The sequence below is a fragment of the Amblyomma maculatum genome, chromosome 10, assembly GCF_055883805.1.
Source record: "Amblyomma maculatum isolate TAMU_Amacu chromosome 10, ASM5588380v1, whole genome shotgun sequence".
In the NCBI taxonomy this organism is placed as follows: domain Eukaryota; kingdom Metazoa; phylum Arthropoda; class Arachnida; order Ixodida; family Ixodidae; genus Amblyomma; species Amblyomma maculatum.
The window spans coordinates 169,548,264-169,566,109 of NC_139353.1; the positions used below are offsets into that span (position 1 = coordinate 169,548,264).

The window sequence follows — 17,846 nt, forward strand, 5'->3', positions numbered from 1 at the left end:
GTTCAAGGCAGACTTCCTATATTGGGCTTCAATAATTGATTATTTTGCAAACTTCTGAATGCCTTAAAAAGCACATCCTGAATGTTGATGTTCAAAGTTCCATTAAATTTCTCACAGACATAAAATGGAAAAACTACCATGAATATTGCAGCCAAGCAAAAAAAAGAATTTTTACCCAGTAATTTTTTCTTCACAGAGGTACTAATCAATGACTAATTAATACTGCATAACATGAGTTCTAATTGGCTCCCCCCAAAAAAGAAAGACATATTTGAAATCAGCACAAAAAGCTGAATGAGATGGTATAATTTCATTAGTATTGGCTTAGAAATAAGAAAAATAGCTTTAAGACCAGTGTCCGATTCACAAACCCCTGCCCCTATTATAACGGCAGCGCGTAATTATAACACAAGCTGTGCGTGCTCTTAGGGAGGTTGGCGGAGGAGAGGGCACACTGGCCACCCCGCACTGCCTCGCAGTCTCCCGCGGCGATGCTTCCGCAGGCTTCCCTCTTTCCTCCTGGTTAACACTGAGACCTTCTCTCTACAGTCAGAGACAAGCGCGTCTCACGCGATCTTCTCGGGTTCTTTGGCAGATCAGCGCGCACATGTGCTGTTCATGATTTCTGCCGGGGAGACCACCACCGCCACCGAGTTGCCCGGTCACCGTATGCACCTGCCGCAATGGGCCGTGGGCGCGAAGGCACTGCAGGTGAGCAGAACACTCCTCTCACCTCCTTGCGTGTGCTTCCCTTATTGGCGGGTGTTTATTTCACCCCGTACACAACTGCGACGTTCGCTCGCTACAGCAGTTGTATTTGAGTGTTCTTTTGCCGCATACTCGGGCACAATAAATCCTGCTCGAGTGCGTAACTGGGTAGAACTGCGTAACTGGGCAGCAGGTAGAAGGCGACTGTAGTGTCTAGGGAAGGGGAAAGCGAAGGGGGTGGGGGGGGGGGGGGGGGGGGCATTGTTTGAAGACCATCACAGACAAGTACTATTAGACTTAAGAGAAGCTCAGAAAATATTTACTTCTTTTTTAATGTTTGTGGAAATGCTCGCTCTCTCATTCCAGACCCATCGCTAGCACATTGACTGTGATGTAGGTTCACTGAAGAAACTATAATCAAGTATTTGTGACATCAATGCACACTTTTCTGACCTAAGAGACGATGCTGCTGGTCAGAGTGTTACAGCTTTCTTGGCAGCATTCTAACAGATCTAACGCACGGACAGAACGACGGCTCACTGTAGCCAAAATTATGCTTGATGGCAATATTCATTCACTGAAATTTGCGAATGCTGCTGCTGATAATGGTCGGCGGACTACAGCGGACGGTGTTGTTGTCGGCCGCCGTATGCAGAGACCGGAGTGGCCGGCGGGAGCAGCAGTGAGGCTGTGTAGCGATACTTGGCTTTGTACTAGAAAAGACCATGGTTATCAGGACTGCTAATACAGTCGAACCCGGATATATCGAACTCGAAGGGGATCGCAAAATAGTTCGATATATTGATAATTCGATATACAAAACTCGGCTTGTGACGGCACTTCTCCCGCATAATGAACCCACCCTCCACTTTTGCACCCGAGAATTCGAAAAAAAAAAAAAAAAAAAATGCGTTAAAGCCAGTTCGCTCACATGCAAGCGATTGAGCGATCTCAGCAATGAGCGGCAGCGATAGAGCGAAAAATTTCAAATTTGTTGGAACTGCGTCCCTTTCGCCGCTCGAGCCGCCGCGGCAGCTCAAAACAAGGTTCCTGCATGTCGAAGGCGCGCGTCACTCCGTTTCGATCGTCTTATCCACAGCTCATTTCTTGGCAGCGTGCCAAGATGCTGAGCAGCGATAACGTCACCACGTGTTAATCTTTTGATAGCTCCTGCGGTGGCGGGGAGTGAACTTGGCAGAGTGCCCGTGATGGCTTGATTGCACAAGCCTAGTTCGTTTTATATGATCGCAGCAGCTGACCGCGGGCTTTCGTTGATTCATACATGCAAGGATATTTTTTTATTTATTTATTTATTTAGTACATACTGCAGGCCTACAGTAGGCCCAAGCAGGAGGGGCGAATACATAATATATGCAAAAAGAACAGGATTAGCAAAATTAAAAAATGTTAAATACAAGTTGTAACACAAAATACAACAATAAATACAAGGCTCAGATGCAAAATACAAAAAGTAAACATAGAAATAAATGGCTCTCAAATTAAATGCTGTGAAGAAAACATTGAGTCAAAATAATCAGCTCTGGTTAAAAGATCTGGTGGACCCCTGTTCCATTCCTCAATGGTGCGTGGAAAAAAATGAGTATTTAACCCCTTACAGTGCTAGGATTAACGCCTGTAATGATTGTGCATGATGATTTCGTGTTTGGCGCGTAGTGTTAGGTTTAAGGAAGGGGTCTGCATTCATAGACAGTTTATGGTTTTTTTAGTAAGAAAAGTAGTTTCAGTCTTTGAATTTTCCTGCGCAGCTGTAATGTTTCAATACCGTGAGTTCTCATGAGGGTCGTTGGTGAGTCAGTTACACGATACTTTGAAAAAATAAAACGGATGGCTTTGCGTTGAATCATTTCAATGGCCTCGATGTTACGTTTAGTGTAGGGATCCCAGACGGTGCACGCATATTCTAGTGATGGCCTTATTTTTCGTTATTGTAACTCCTAGATATTTGTACTCGCTGACTTCAGTCAGAAGGTGAGATGAAATATTGTAAGGAAATGAGAAGGAAGCCTTTTTGTTAGTTATCTTCATGTATACAGTTTTCTCTAAATTTAGCTTCATGTCCCATTACGACTCCCGCAAAAAATTAAAAAAAAACTGCCGCTTCTTAACGTCCGCAGCTGCCACATCTTACGCTACACCGCGCGTACAGCACAACGATAAGCAAGGATGACTCGCAAAAAAAAAAAAAAAAAGAGTTGCCGCTTTTTAACGTCCGCAGGCGCCGTAGCCGCGCACAGAGAGTTCGCAACACATGCTGGAGAAAGCGTCCAACGTCTGTCTGAAAACGGGGTGAGCTGGCTTGGCGCATGCGTAGCGTGTGCTGTAGGAGAGAGAGAGCTCGGCGAAAGAATGGGCACACCCATGCACATGGCTTGCAAAAGTCATGTGTTGGTGCGCTGGAAACGATATGCAGATGCGCGCGCCTTTGGGGAATGGGCGCGGCGCTGCCCAGACCAGTCGTCGCCGAACTGTCTCCTCTCATTCCTTCCGCGCGTGGCTTGAAAACGTCACGCGGCAAACGGCCAAGGGTGATGCGATCGTCTCTGGGGAAAGCACACTTCCCAGTGCGTGGTGCGGAGTTCAATATATCAAACGACCGGTGAAATTGAGTTTGATATATGACGCGGAACGGGTAAGCGATTCAAAGCTGTAATAAAGGTTCGTCTTCCGTCGCCACTTTACTACAGGAAGACTATCGCACAATAAAATAAGCTCGATAAAACGCATGTGTGTGTAACGACTGCCCTCAATCGACCTAATTTGCTCTTCACAAATAGCGCCGACGACTGTTCCGGGCCGCTTGCAGCATTGCTCAGCGCACTGAGGTCACACCGGCGCTTATATATTGTGATTGTATGTGCGTTCTACGATGTAAGCTATTGTCTATTTCAGTTTACTGATGCCAAACTACGCTTGATGACCACTTTTATTTGCTAAAATGTGTGAATTTTCTCTCAACAATCACCAGATTCGCACACATGACGCAGCGCTCAAAACGGCGTATGCCGGGGTGCATTGATCAGTGCGATTCAAACTACATACTCTCAAGCATTTAAGCACGCTCATTCATAGTCGAAGCTTCTCCCGCTGTTTAATTTCTCTCAGCCGCTTACACAGCGTAGGAATTTGGGCAAAACTGTAGCGAAGCGGGCGGCCGACATCGGCCCTGCTGCGAGCACAAGTTGTCGGAGACAGAGTTGGCGACACCTTTTCACAGGCAACAACGGCATGTTTCCGAATATTTCGAGTTGGTGCGGCGTGACAGGATCGCCAAAACAACACAAAGATCATGTTTACGAATGCAGTTCCCCGTTTCCGCAGTGTGTCTCCGCCATGAGAGCATATGGCAGAGTTGCACTGCAGAGCAGACAAAGCACCTACTCGCTGACGGCCCCCGTGACATTTCAATGTTGTCTTCCGTGTTTTTTGCCGTCAAGTGAAAACAAGGCAACTATGAAGCAGACACTGCTGCGTACTAATAATATGATAATAAATTTTGTAATGTGATTTTAGGCTTCTAACACAGTGCTATATGAATTGCTACATACTATTTACAACACAAAAGTACAGCATAAAAATTTGGTGTCCACCCATATAAGGGGGGAAACTGAGTTTTGCAGCCAAAAATTGGCCTAAAAATCTGCTTTCTTATTTATTCATTTTCGTGGTCCTGAGACGTTTCTGCAACTATCTGCAAATTTTGGTTGAAAAATATGCCCTATTTCGCATGTTACAGCGTTCCAAAGTTGTAAATGCAAACGCTTGGCCCTTTAAATTGACGTCAAATCACACGGAGTTCTGATCGGCTGCAGATCTAAAATATGCGCTCCACCGGCATCATTTTGGTCTCGTTAAAAAAATTGTGATTCAGGCTATTCCCACGTCACGATTGCGTCCGTGAGCGAACACCCGAAGCAGAAAACAAAGGGACAAAATTGTGCGAAACACACGCTGCTATCGGGCTCTGAAAGCATGTGATCCAAACGGCCCCTTTTGGTTGGCTGCCAGCGTCGAGTGCTTGCGGCCTGGCGCCATTTTGAAAAGGTCGCGCAGTTAGGCCTAGCTGGTATAGCGACGTTTTGACGCTGAAAATTTTGGTTCGAGCCTCAAACTGGCCTAAAAAAAAAACGAATAATAGGCGTGCTGGTGACGCTGCACCCTGTTATCAGCAATCAGGGACGAAACACATTTCGCCCTTCAGAATAATGCGAGAACGTGGTTTGAAAACCATGAGGCCAGCTTATCCACATGAAATGACTTCCGCCGCCAGCTGGTAGACACATTTGCGGGAAGTGATCACCGAGACAATGCGCTACGCCTTCTTGAAGTGCGCGTCCAGAAGCCAAATGAGAGCGTGGCTATGCTTGCGGAAGACATGGCTCGCCTTTTTCGCCGTGCCGACCCTGATATCGAGTGAGCCAAGAAAGCTACAGCATCTCATGCACGGTGTTAAAGAACAGGTGTTTGCCGGCTTGGTACACAACCCACCCTAAACCGTGAGAGTTCATTAAGGACGCTACGGCTATAGAGCAAGCCCTCCAAGACCGGTGCCGCCAGTACAACCGACCTGTCAACTGTGCCGCGACGAAATGCCAAAAGAAACGAGCAACCCAGATAACTTTGTTAGCGCTGACCTCGCCGTTTCCATTGATGGGCTGGAGGTACATGCTCTGGTGGATACAGGGGCGGATTTTTCAATTATTAGCCAGAAACTGGCCGACACACTGCGCAAAGTAAAAATTGAATGGACTGGGCCAGTAATAAGAAGTGCTAGGGGTCAGCTACTGGCACCGACAGGGAAATGCACTGCCCGGATAGGAATAGGAGACGCGGTGTTTGTTGGCAGCTTCGTTATTCTCCCTGACTGCTGCAAAGACCTCATCTTGGGCATGGACTTTCTGCGTCTTCATGGGGCTGTAATCAGCATTCGTGACAGCGTCATTGCCTACACCAATAACCATGAAGACCTTAGTTATGCGCAAGTACCACTATTGCCCTTACGCGTCGCCAATGAGACGGTGACATTACCTCCACGATCATGCTCTCTTGTTGAAGTGAAATGCGACGTGGCACATACAGGCGATGGCGTCGCCGAACGGGCAGTTACCCTGGTACTCAGCCGAGGTGTTTCTATAGCTCGAGGGCTGGTCAACTTCACCAATAGGCATACCGAAGTGCTGCTGACAAACTTCAGCAACGAGCATCAGCAAATTCCGAAAGGCACAACTGTGGCCTTTTTCGACAGCCTCCCAAATGCGCAGCACTGCTGCTAGCTGCAACAGAAAGGATCAGTGTGCAAGACACCCGTAACCATCGTCGATGTGAGTCCAAATTTGTCTTCTTCAGACCGCCTTTTGGATCTCATAGATCAATTTCGAGACTGTTTTGCTTCAGAATCGCGGATCGGCCAAACTCCTTTGACAAAACATCGGATTATCACGGATGACTCGATTCGCCCGATTCGACAAAATCCTTACCGTGTGGCTCCGATAGAACGTGAAGCCATTCAGCGCCAGGTGGCCGAAATGCTTAGAGACGGCGTTATCTAGCCGTCACAGAGTCCCTGGGCTTCCCCCGTGGTACTTGTTAAAAAGAAGGATGGCAGCTTACGATTTTGCATAGAATATCGCAAGCTCAACCAAGTGACTACAAAAGACGTGTACCCTCTCCCTCGCATCGACGATTCCATTGATCGCCTACGAAATGCACGTTACTTCTCGTCCTTCGATCACGTTACGATCACTCTCTTTGTTGGCTGACGAAATTAAAGGACCCTTCAGGGAGACTCGCGCGTTGGAGTCTTCGATTACAAGAATTCGACATGGCCGTTATTTACAAATCTGGAAGGAAGCACACGGATGCTGATTGCCTTTCGCGAGCGCCGGTCGAACCTTCCACTATGACTGATCAAGACACTGCGTTTTTAGGTGTCATAGATGACGCAACGCTTTCCCAACAGCAGCGAGAGTATGAGGAATTGCTCCCTCTTATTGATTTCTTGGAGAAGCGAACTACGGTTGTGCCTAAGATTTTTGCCCGAGTAATCTCTTCATTCTTTATTCGCAACAATGTACTTTAGAAGAAGAACTTCCAGCCTGGGGGAAACAGTCATCTACTCGTCGTCCCATCGGCTCTCTGCACTGAAATTTTGCAAGCGTGCCACGACGAGCCAACCGCCGGTCACCTGGGCTACACCCGCACATTGGCTAGAGTACAGCACGGATACTACTGGCCAGAACTGCCGGCAACAGTGAAACACTATGTACGTACGCCGTAAATCACCCCCTGTAAAACCAGCCGGCCTACTCCACCCTCTTCAAGTGCCAACGACACCTTTTAAGCAAATTGGCATGGACCTTCTGGGACCATTTCCGACGTCTACAGCCGGGAATAAATGAATAATTGTCGCCACCGATTATCTGACCCGCTACGCGGAGACCAAGCCTCTGCCAAGGGGTACTGCTGCCGAAGCAGCTAGGTTATTCGTTGAGAACATTGTCCTGAGGCATGGCGCTCCGGCACTTATTATAACTGACCGAGGAACTGCATTTACGGCCGAACTTTTGGAGACCGTTCTTCGCCTCAGTGGTACCAGTCAGCGTAAAACTACAGCCTATCACCCTCAAACCATTGGGTTGATGGAACACCTCAATAAGACCTTCGCAGACATGCTTTGCATGTATGTCGACGTGAACCATAAGAATTAGGACGAAATACTTCCCTACATCACGTTCGCCTATAATACGGCACGCCAAGACACCACTCGCATGACACCATTCAGCCTCCTTCACGGGCGACCAGTAACAACTATGCTGGGTGCAATGTTGCCCCCGAATGCCAAAACCGATAATCTCGATCAGGATGCCGAGGAATTCGCTCAGCGTGCAGAGGAAGCTCGCCAACTAGCGCGTGTGCGGATCAAAAATCAGCAGGAGCATAATGCACGACTCTACAATCACAGACACCGACATGTAATGTACGAACCTGGCGACAAAGTGTGGGTCTGGACGCCTATTCGCCGCCGTGGACTCTCCGAAAAACTATTGCGGCGATACTTTAGACCCTATGTTGTTCAGCGACGTTTAACCGACGTCACTTATGAGGTGATGCCAGACGGGGTGTCGACATCAAAGCGACGCCAGCACCAAGCTGATGTCGTCCACGTCGTGCGTATGAAGCCATACCACTCAGTCTGACCTTAACCTCCTACTTCCTTTTGTTCTCATCGGGACGATGCTTCCTAAGGAGGGGGGCAAATGCCGCATAGAAGATGACGCAAAAGATGACGACTATGGGAACACAAGCGCGAGCTGAAAGAAGAAGGAGGAAGCTTGATCGCAAGACTCGTTCTAGGCCACTAATCAAACCGTCTTATATTTCGACCCTCCTTGGCGTTCTGTCGAGACGTGACAATATATCGATAATTCGATATACAGAAATCGGCTTGGGACAGCACTTACGATGCGAAAAAACGATACCGCAGTTGTCGCGTAATCAACTCACTCGCATAATGAACTCACCCTTCACTTTTGCACTCGAGAATTTGGAAAAAAAAAAGAAAAAAGCGTTAAGGCCAGCTCGCTCACATGCAAGCGATAAAGCTAATCTCAGCGACGAGCCGCAGCGACAGAGCAGAAAATTTCCAACTTGTTGGAACTGCGTCTCCCTCTGCCGTTCGAGCCACCGCGGCAGCTCGAAACAACTGCAAATGCTGTTTGAAGCGAAAAATGCTAAAAGCCGGTGTCATGATCGCAGCTGACCGCGTGCTTTCTTTAATTCATACATGCAAGAATAAACGACTACTGCAAAAAAAAAAGGAAAGAAAAAAGGCCTCTTCGTAACGCGATATCTTACGCTACGCCGCGCGTACAGCACAGCGATAAAAATAAACGACTCTCGGGGAAAAAAAAGAAAAGAAAAAAAAGATAGATCTTTTGGTTAACTTCCGCAGGCGTTGGGTTGTGTATGCTATAATGATTTAATATGCATGGTAAAGTAAAACGAAGGCTCTGGTTACCGTATAACGTCCTCGTTCGAGGAACGTCCCATATTTGTTTACTTCTGGTGTGAAAGGGTTTTTCGTAAGGCTTAAGTCCAGATATATTCTTCAAGAAGTCAGTGCCTACGAGTGTCGGCGCGTGGTGTGGCCTCCAAGGCCACGCTGCCGCCCCTCCTCGCAACTCCGCTCCCCTCTCCTCTCGCCATTCCCTCGTCTTCGCCTGTCTCCACGGCGCCGGCTGCCGGCATAGTCTTCAAAGTTTCGTCGTTTCGTTTCCTGGCTGTTCCATTGAGCGGCCGTGCCAGGGGCGCGGGGCGCCAGGAGGCAGGCCTCTCCATACGCTAGCGGTTGTACTGTTTGCACGGGCGGACTGAATGCGCAGCGGCACATTCAGTACGGCGGTGACGGTTCGTGGCCTCCGAGATTTGCGGAGGTAATCTCGGAGGCCATGGGCGGTTGAAAGCAACTACGGTAGGAGCCAACAGGTGGCAGCACTGACGTTCAGGGATGCCTCTCATTGGTCTCCCCGCTGCATACCATGCCCCACTGTGTGTCCATTCCGTTCCGTTCCATTCCTTAGGCACTTCCTCGCTTGCCTCGCGTGATTGTCGCACATGCGCACGTGCTCCGTCAGTTGCGGCGCTTTGTTGTCATTTTCGTGTGTGTGGTGTGAGCGCTTCGTCTGTCGGGCCTGAGTCGTATAATTTGGGATGGCGGACGGGAATTGCCTGCCTCCAGCAGTCACGAAACGAAAAGCGCTGGACATGGCAACGAAGCGAGCAATTGTGACGGAACTGTCTCAAGGTGCTAAAAATTGCGAGCTGGTGAAGAAGTACAACGTGTCGAAATCAACCATCTTGACAATTCTGAAGAATAAGGAAAAGATCGCCAGCTCCGACGCCAACACAGCGGACAGAAAGCGCCTGCGGAAGGCCACCTATGCAGACGTAGAGGATGCGCTGCTGAAGTGGTTCGTCGACGCACGGGCTCGCAACATTCCGATAAGTGGACCAATGATGCTGGGCGAAGCCAAAGACTTCGCATTCCTACTAGATTTTCCCGACTTCTGCCCAGGCTACATCGGTTCAAAGTGCAGCATGGGATTGTTTTTAAATCGATTGTCGGTGAGGCGCGTTCGGTAAGTGACCAGGACGTTGCCAATTGGCTTGCAACAAACAGAGCCATTATTGCAAGCTACGGGGAGCAGGATGTGTATAACGCAGATGAAACTGCATTATTTTATCAGATGCTTCCAGACAAGACGCACTCCATGAAAGGGGAGTCATGCGCTGGCGGTAAACACAGTAAAGTGTGCGTTACAGTTCTTCTGTGCACTAATATGAATGGCAGCGACCGGCGCATGCCGTTTGTAATCGGAAAATCCAAGAAGCCACGTTGCTTTCAAAACCATGTACCCGTGCGCTACAGGCACAATACTAAGTCCTGGATGACACGGGATTTATTCGCAGAGTGGCTGGGCGAGTTTGACCGCGACATGCAGAGGCAAAGCAGGCGCGTGCTGCTGTTGCTCGACAATTGCTCAGCGCACCACGTGCAAACGTCTCTGACGGCAGTGACTACTTTTCCTGCCGCCCAATACCACTTCTAAAGTGCAGCCTCTTGATTTGGGCATAATACGCTCCTTTAAGGCATCGTATAGGCGCCGCATTGTGCAGCGCTTGCTCATTGCCGTTGACCGTCCGGCCGCTAACTTCCCGCTCCGAGTTTCATTGTATTCAGCCCTTGAGATGGTGAAGGCGGCCTGGGCGGAGGTGACGACCGCTTGCGTGCGAAACTGTTTCCGCAAGGCCGGCTTCGTCGACGCAGTACCGGACGTCAGGCCTGATGCCTCCGATGATGATGATTCTGGCGGCGATTTGTGGCAGCGCGTTGTCGACTCCGACATGGGAGGCCCTGGCATTGGTTGGCAGGATTTTATTTCTGCGGATGAAGACGCGGATATTGCGGAACCGTGCACGGACGAAGGCATCGTTTCTGAAGTGCGGGCCGAGAGCGACGTGGAAGAATCAGATGAAGATGAAACGTCTGAGCCAGCACCCGTAAGCACATCTGTAGCAATGGGCTATATAGAGGGCCTCAGACAACTTGTCTATGCCAAGGGACTCGGCGAAGAGCACGCTAGTGCTTTAAATAAACTGGAGACCGCCCTCATCGCATCTGCACTGCAGAAACAGACGAGCATCACAGACTTTTTTGCTAAGAAATAAATTTCGTGTTTTGACCGCCAACTTTTTTTTTTCTCTTTTTTAGTTTGTGGTCCAGTTACTACGAACTTTGGGATATAACGAACGGACGCCGCGTGACGCTCATGTTCGTTATAAGCGGGCTCGACTGTATCACTAGCGCTGACCTTAACCTCCTACTTCCTTTTGTTCTCATCGGGACGATGCTTCCTGAGGAGGGGGGCAAATGCCGCATAGAAGAGGACGCAAAAGATGACGACTGGGAACAAAAGCGCTAGCCTGGAAGAAGACAGAGGAAGCTTGAGTGCAAGACTCGTTCCAGTAGACTATTAAAACCTTCTTATCTTAGGCCCTCCTTGGCGTTCTATCGAGATGTGACAATATATTTAAAACTACCTGCAATAGGTAAAAACAGTTTGAAGTTTTGGGATGAGCACGAGAAAAGGCACAAGTGGTGCAAATCTGGTGCAAATTCACCGATAAATAAAAAAAAATGGTTCTAAGAGGGGTGTCCACCAGCATCTACCTGAGCCCCGCAAGCTTGCTAATCTGCTCTATCCACCTAACTTTCCACTCTGTAACCCTTGGAGACTGCCGGCTGTCCTCCATTACATATTTAGAGTGAACTACTTCCCTACTGCTAACCATGAAGGCAACCGATGAAGGATTAAAGGTGCTGTTGATAAAACCCTCCACAGAAGACCACTCATTCTGTGCAATGATTCCACAAATGAGAAAACAAAGTTCTTCCTCATTCCACGTCAGCTGGTAGAGATAAGGCCCATGACAATGGCTTTTCTGCAACACTGCAGACTAGGCCACGCTACTCCGGACTGGCCTGAAACAATCTCACCCCTGGTGATACATAGCCATGATGCCTTGGAAACTGAGCTTCCCACTGATAGCATGGCATGAGAATACTCACGCTTGCTGCAGCACGCCCAGAAAGACAGCAGCTGCCAGGTTGTAGAGACCCAGGGAGCGGCTCAGTAGCAGTGGGTCCAGCAGGCCCGCGTCCGCACACAGCTTGCTCTGGGCCACACGGCGGGCTTGCGTGCACCACTTGGCCAGTAGGTGGCGGTTGCGGGGGGCCTCGTCCTCTGCTGCACCCTGCTGCTGCTGGGAAAGCTCCTGGGCCAGCCGCTGCAGCTCACGCAGCACACGCAGGCGGCGGCCGTAGCGCGCCACCGCGGGGGCCAGCCCCAGGTGTGAACCCTGCAGTGCCAGGAACAGGCACTCCGTGGAGAAGTTGGCCGCACTCTCCGCACTGCACTGCTTCCCTGCATACAGGGGAAGAGGCTACATGGGGGATAGCAGTGCCAACTAACAGGGTTTGAACCATCTGCTTAGTAACGTGCTCAGCTACCTCTTTTCGATGGAGGCAAAACAGGTTCTGCGATGTAAATGCACTGAAATTATTGTTTAGAGTATGGCAGAACCTCTTTTTCCTCTCCATCCCTTCCCTGATGGCCGAGAAGTGTGATAGATAAACCAATTTACACAGTGTGTTTCAAGTGCCTCAGTTTTATTAACTATGCTCTGGGCATTCGTATTTAGAATTATGAACTGAGAATGAAGGTGACATTCCGAGGTAATGCGTCAGTCTGAAGCCTCAGAGCCCGGTGGAGGACGTGAATAAAGCTGAATCCGTTCGCTTGTAGCATCATTCCATATGTATGCCTTATTATCAACTGTCGGTTTGTCATTTACGAGCTTTACTTTGCGACCATTTTTTCACTCTGTTTTGGTAGATTCCCATAGTAGCTTACGCTTTCTTAAGGTTTCTTTAGAATAGTCATTTGTGATGAAATATTTTGACCCCTTTAATTTGCTCAAGTTTACCGCCCTGTGTTGTCTCTAGCCTCCGTCCTGTGTCTGCCGCGGTTTTATTTTCCTTTGGAAATACATTTTGCTACATACATACATTTTACATACATACATACATATACATATATTTTATGAGTTGTAGGGGCAATTATATTGAAAAATGGTGCATTCACACAAAAAACCAGCCATAACTCATTTTATAGAGTTCCCGTTAGCCTTGGTAATTCAAAAATATGCCAAAATCATTTTTCACCGATTTTTCAAAATTGAGTTTTGGATATAGCAAAAATTTTGGAGGAGCGATAATGTAGGCTTCTATAACAGCTACCGCTATAATTCTTTTTTTCTTTGCCAGAAAGAAAAAATCATAAATATTGCAATAACACTTCTTTTTACCCCCTGTTCGTTTGCCAAAATTAATCATTTGTCCCAGTCACCAAAATGAGATTTTTCTTAGGCAAATTTCACAAGCCAAAACTTTCTTCCAAATCACCCTGAAATGCTCATTTATGCTTTATTGCAGTCCTTTGTGATTCTAGATTATTTAAGGATCAAAACCTCCTCAAGATCTGATGCTTACTAAGCATGCTTCCTCCAAACATAAGATGTTTTCCTTAATATATTTAAACCTACCTGCATTAGGTAAAAATGGTTTGCAGCTTTGGAATGAGCACGAGAAAATTCACAGGTGGTGCAAATCTGGTGCAAATCCACCCATAAATTTAAAAAATGTGGTTCTAAGAGGCTATGGAACGAAAAATGACAGGTGTAACGTTAAAAGATAGAAGGCATGCAGAGTGAATAAGAGAAATCTCGTATAAACGCGTGTAAGGACCGCACCCACGTATGGGCCACATCCCCTAACTCCCGAAGCAAATACGTAAAAAAAAAAGAAGTTTGTGTAAGGGCCGCACCCAAACTTCCCACGACCGATGCGGAAATAGCCTTCAAAATGCATGTGCACAGGAGTTTCCAGATGCCGCCCACGGATGACGCCCAAAGTCGTGGGTCATCATCATTACTATATTCTCCCTCTGCTGCAAGTTTCCGCAATCTATATCGGCATCACCAGCACCGGACACCCCAGCTTTGCTTGCGAATGTCAAAGGCACGTCAGTAGTGGTAGCATTATTAGCGTGGTCGCACGCCATTGTTGCGGCCCTTGTGTGCTCTCTGCTTTATCTTTCATGAATTGCCGTTGAGCATTGCCATTCTAGCACAATGGGCAGGCATATTGGTAGCTATAAGGCAGGCTTTAACTGAAAGTAAGGGAGCTCTGAGTCAGAAGACTCTGCGAGTGATGATTGAATCGTAAATAAACACCACACATTCACTGATCAGTCTGCTTTTACTTCAAAAGGATTTCTTGTTTTTTTCCATATGTTGCGTTATGGGCCGCACCCCGAAAATTCGCCCTAGAATGTGAAAACAAAAAGCGAGGCCCTTGCACGCGTTTTGCCCTTGCAAAACTGAGACCACGATTGAAGACAAATTGAGAGCCACATATCTGACTTTAAAGCAAAAACAGAAAAACTCAATGAGCTTGACAATCTTAGAATGTGTAAAAGTACATTCACTTTCCAAACGCGTAACCTCACAGATCTTGAAGACAGGGGCAGGCGTTCTAATGTAGTTGCCCATGATGTTAAGGAAGAACCGCATGAAACAGAAGAAGTCCTAAAACGCAAAGTCATTGGCAAAGTATTTAGCGATAAACTAAGTATGAAATGTGAATCCGTTGGTAGAATTCACAGACTTGGCAAGCGGAACAAGAAAAGACCCGTAATAGTTTTCTTCCAGGACTACAATGAAAAGATGGCAGTCTTCAAAAACGTCAGCAAACTCAAAGCAACAGACATTTGCGTTCAGAATGATTACCGTCATAAGACGCTGAAAACAAGATCAAGAACCGTCTTATAAATAACTACAATGTTTTAGTTGATCCGGGGATTTCTGATCACTAGATTGTTTCAGTCACTTTTTCCTTACATGGTAGTCGACCCAATCAGGCTTCTATGCTAAAAACTGTGATTCTCACCTCGAAAACTTCTCTGGTAATGACATTAATGCGTTATGGAACAAGTTTAAAAATGTATGCTTCTTTTGTCTTGACAGCTTCGTTCCTAACAAAGTAAAAAAGACTGCTAAACGTAATCCATGGATGACTAGGGACATAATACATTTAAAAAGGAAAGCGAAGCGGGCAAAAAAAACCGTACAGCATCACAGGACTTTATCTAAATTCGTCGCGCCCTTTCAAATGCCATTCAGTCAGCCAAACATTTTTATTTTAACACGACCTTGCCTAATTTTATCAAATCAGATCCTGATAAATTTTTGGAACTTGGTTAGTGAGCGTAAGAAACCTATTGAGCACATTTCGCATGAAGATACCTTAATAACAGATCCTGAGGCATCACATTTCAACCTTCACTTCAGCAGTGTCTTTTCTATCTCTGAGCCCTTTGTAAACACACCTTGTGATACTCTTGACAATAACATTATTTCATACGAGGGCATTGTTAATATGATGTTAAGGTTGAAAGTAAAATCATCCCCAGGACCAGATGGTATTCCAAATGCATTTCTCCAGCGCTATGCAGAGAAATTAGCAAGGTACATTGTATTAATCTTTCAGCTTTCCATCAGATTGTCCTCTCTTCCAGGTGACTGGAAGATAGCGCGTGTAGTGCCTGTGTTTAAAAAAGGCAACCCACTCTCAGTACCTGATTACCGCCCTATTTCCTTGGTATCATCAACCTGTAAAATGCTTGAACACATAGTGAGTACTCACATCTCTGACCCCCTAAATAACCACAATATTCTATCTCTATTCCAGCATGGCTTCAGAAAAGGGTTTTTGACCACAACACAGTTAACAACAGTTGTTCATTTTTTTCGCTTCTGTCCTCGACAGAGGTGGACAAATAGACACATTTTTGGACTTCAGCAAAGCTTTTGATCGTATTCTGCATGACAAACTTATTTTCAAATTAAAGGAGCTTGAACTTCCCAGTTTCCTCATTGCCTGGATCCCCGCCTACTTAACCAACCGTTCTCAGTACGTACATATAAATGGTGCAGACTCTGACTGTCTTCCAGTCTCTTCCAGTGTTCCGCAAGGTAGTGTTCTCGGGCCACTCCTCTTCCTGATATTTTGCAACAATATAGTTAATGTGATCTGTGATCCCATGAAAATTCGTCTCTTCGCCGATGACTGTGTTATCCTTAATAAAATTGTGGTACCCGAAGACCAGCACGCACTTAATGTCGAACTAATTAATATACTAGAATGGCGCCAGGAGTGGGGCATGCTCCTAAACTCAGAAAAATCTGTCTTGCTTCGCATAACCAGGAAAAAATACCCGCTTTAGTATACTTACTCTGTAGAAGAACGGCTGATTGGGCGAGTTGGTGAACCATGATAGACAGTAACATACGTGCGCAACAAAGAAGAGACAAAGTGGACAACGACTGCGCCGTCGTCGTCCACTTCTCCTCTTTGTCTCGTCTTTGTTGCGCACGTATGTTACTGTCCATACTTACTCTGTCCAGGACCGCAGTTTAACCGAAGTGAAGAAATATAAATATCTCGGCGTATTTACTACCGAGATATTACTACCGAGACTAAATAACCGCCTCAGCTGGAACACACATATTCTTAACATCTCCTCTTCAGCCTTCCGCAAATTTTGCCTGCTCAGACACAAGCTTAAGGATGCTCCCGCTCATGTTAAACTTCTCACATACACAACACTTATAAGGCCTAGGCTTGAATATGCTTGCACAGTGTGGGATATGATGTGCAATATAAATGCTCTTGAAAAAATTCAGAGACGGGCAGTGCGTTTTATTTATTCCAAATACAGTCGCACCGATTCGGTATCTGAATTAATGGCAGAAAATGGTATTGTAACTCTCCAAGCAAGAAGAAAATTCCTCCGTCTGAAATTTTTATTTCTTTTACTTAATAACAAACCTGCACTTGATCCTAGCCCTTACGTTTGCCCTCTTACCACTAGGCAGACACATGCCCTCTCTTTAGCACCTCACTTTGCAAGAACTAACTTATACAAATTCTCCTTTTTCCCTAATACAATTGCAGATTGGAATAGTTTGCCTGCATCTTCCCTCCAGTCTTTAGATATTGTCACTTAGGCCGCTTACCACCTTGAATGGTCGGCCGTATAGGTGTGGACGAAACTTAGAAGTGGCCCAGATGATCGCGAGGCACTCCTTCTCGGTCGTCGAGTAATTGACTTTGGCTTTTGTGAGAGACCTGCTAGCGTAGGCGATTACATTCTCCTGTCCGGCACTCTTCTGGACGAGAATGGCTCCTAGGCCCAGACTGCTCGCGTCGGTGTGAATTTCGGTCTCGGCGTTTTCATCAAAGTGGTCAAGTACAGAAGGGCACTGCAGGCGGCGCTTAAGTTCGTCGAAGGCTGCTCCATGCAGTGCTTCCCATTTAAAAGGTACGTCGCCTTTGTAAGCTGTGTCAGCGGTTCGGTGATGCGCGAAAAGTTTCTGACAAATCGTCGATAATAAGCACACAGCCCAAGGAATCGGCGCGCACAGCTTTCTTGTCGGTAGGCGATGGGAATTGTGCGATTGCAGCTGTTTTCTCCGGGTCTGGGCGAATACCGTCCTTGCTAACGATGTGACCTAGGAACCGGAGTTCTTCGTAGGCGAAGTGACACATCTCTGCTTTTAGCGTTAGTCCCAATGACTTGATGGCCTCCAGAACTGTCTGTAGTCGTTTTAGGTGGTCTTCAAAGTTTGACGAGAAGACAACAACGTCGTCCAAATATACCAAACAAATTTGCCACTTCAAGTCTGCCAGAACTGTGTCCATTACTCGTGGAAATGTGGCTGATGCGGAGCAGAGGCCAAATGGCATCACCTTGAACTCAAAAAGGCCTTCCGGTGTGATGAATGCGGTCTTCTCGCGATCTCTTTCGTCGACCTCAATTTGCCAATATCTGCTCTTCAGGTCCATCGATGAGAAGTACCTTGCATTGCAGAGCCGGTCGACAGTGTCGTTGATGCGGGGAAGCGGGTAGACATCCTTCTTAGTTATGCTATTCAAGCGG

The 17,846-nt window shown here is 47.1% G+C and overlaps 1 protein-coding gene across 1 annotated transcript in view; it reads right to left on the reverse strand.

The window, feature by feature from the left end:
- Positions 1–17,846, reverse strand: part of LOC146177904 (ubiquitin conjugation factor E4 B-like) — a 123,560-nt gene that overhangs the window by 13,921 nt on the left and 91,793 nt on the right. Inside the window, exon 10 of the mRNA XM_084581656.1 lies at positions 11,855–12,228. Within this exon, the coding sequence (XP_084437782.1) occupies positions 11,855–12,228 (374 nt within the window). The remainder of the gene's footprint in view (positions 1–11,854; positions 12,229–17,846) is intronic.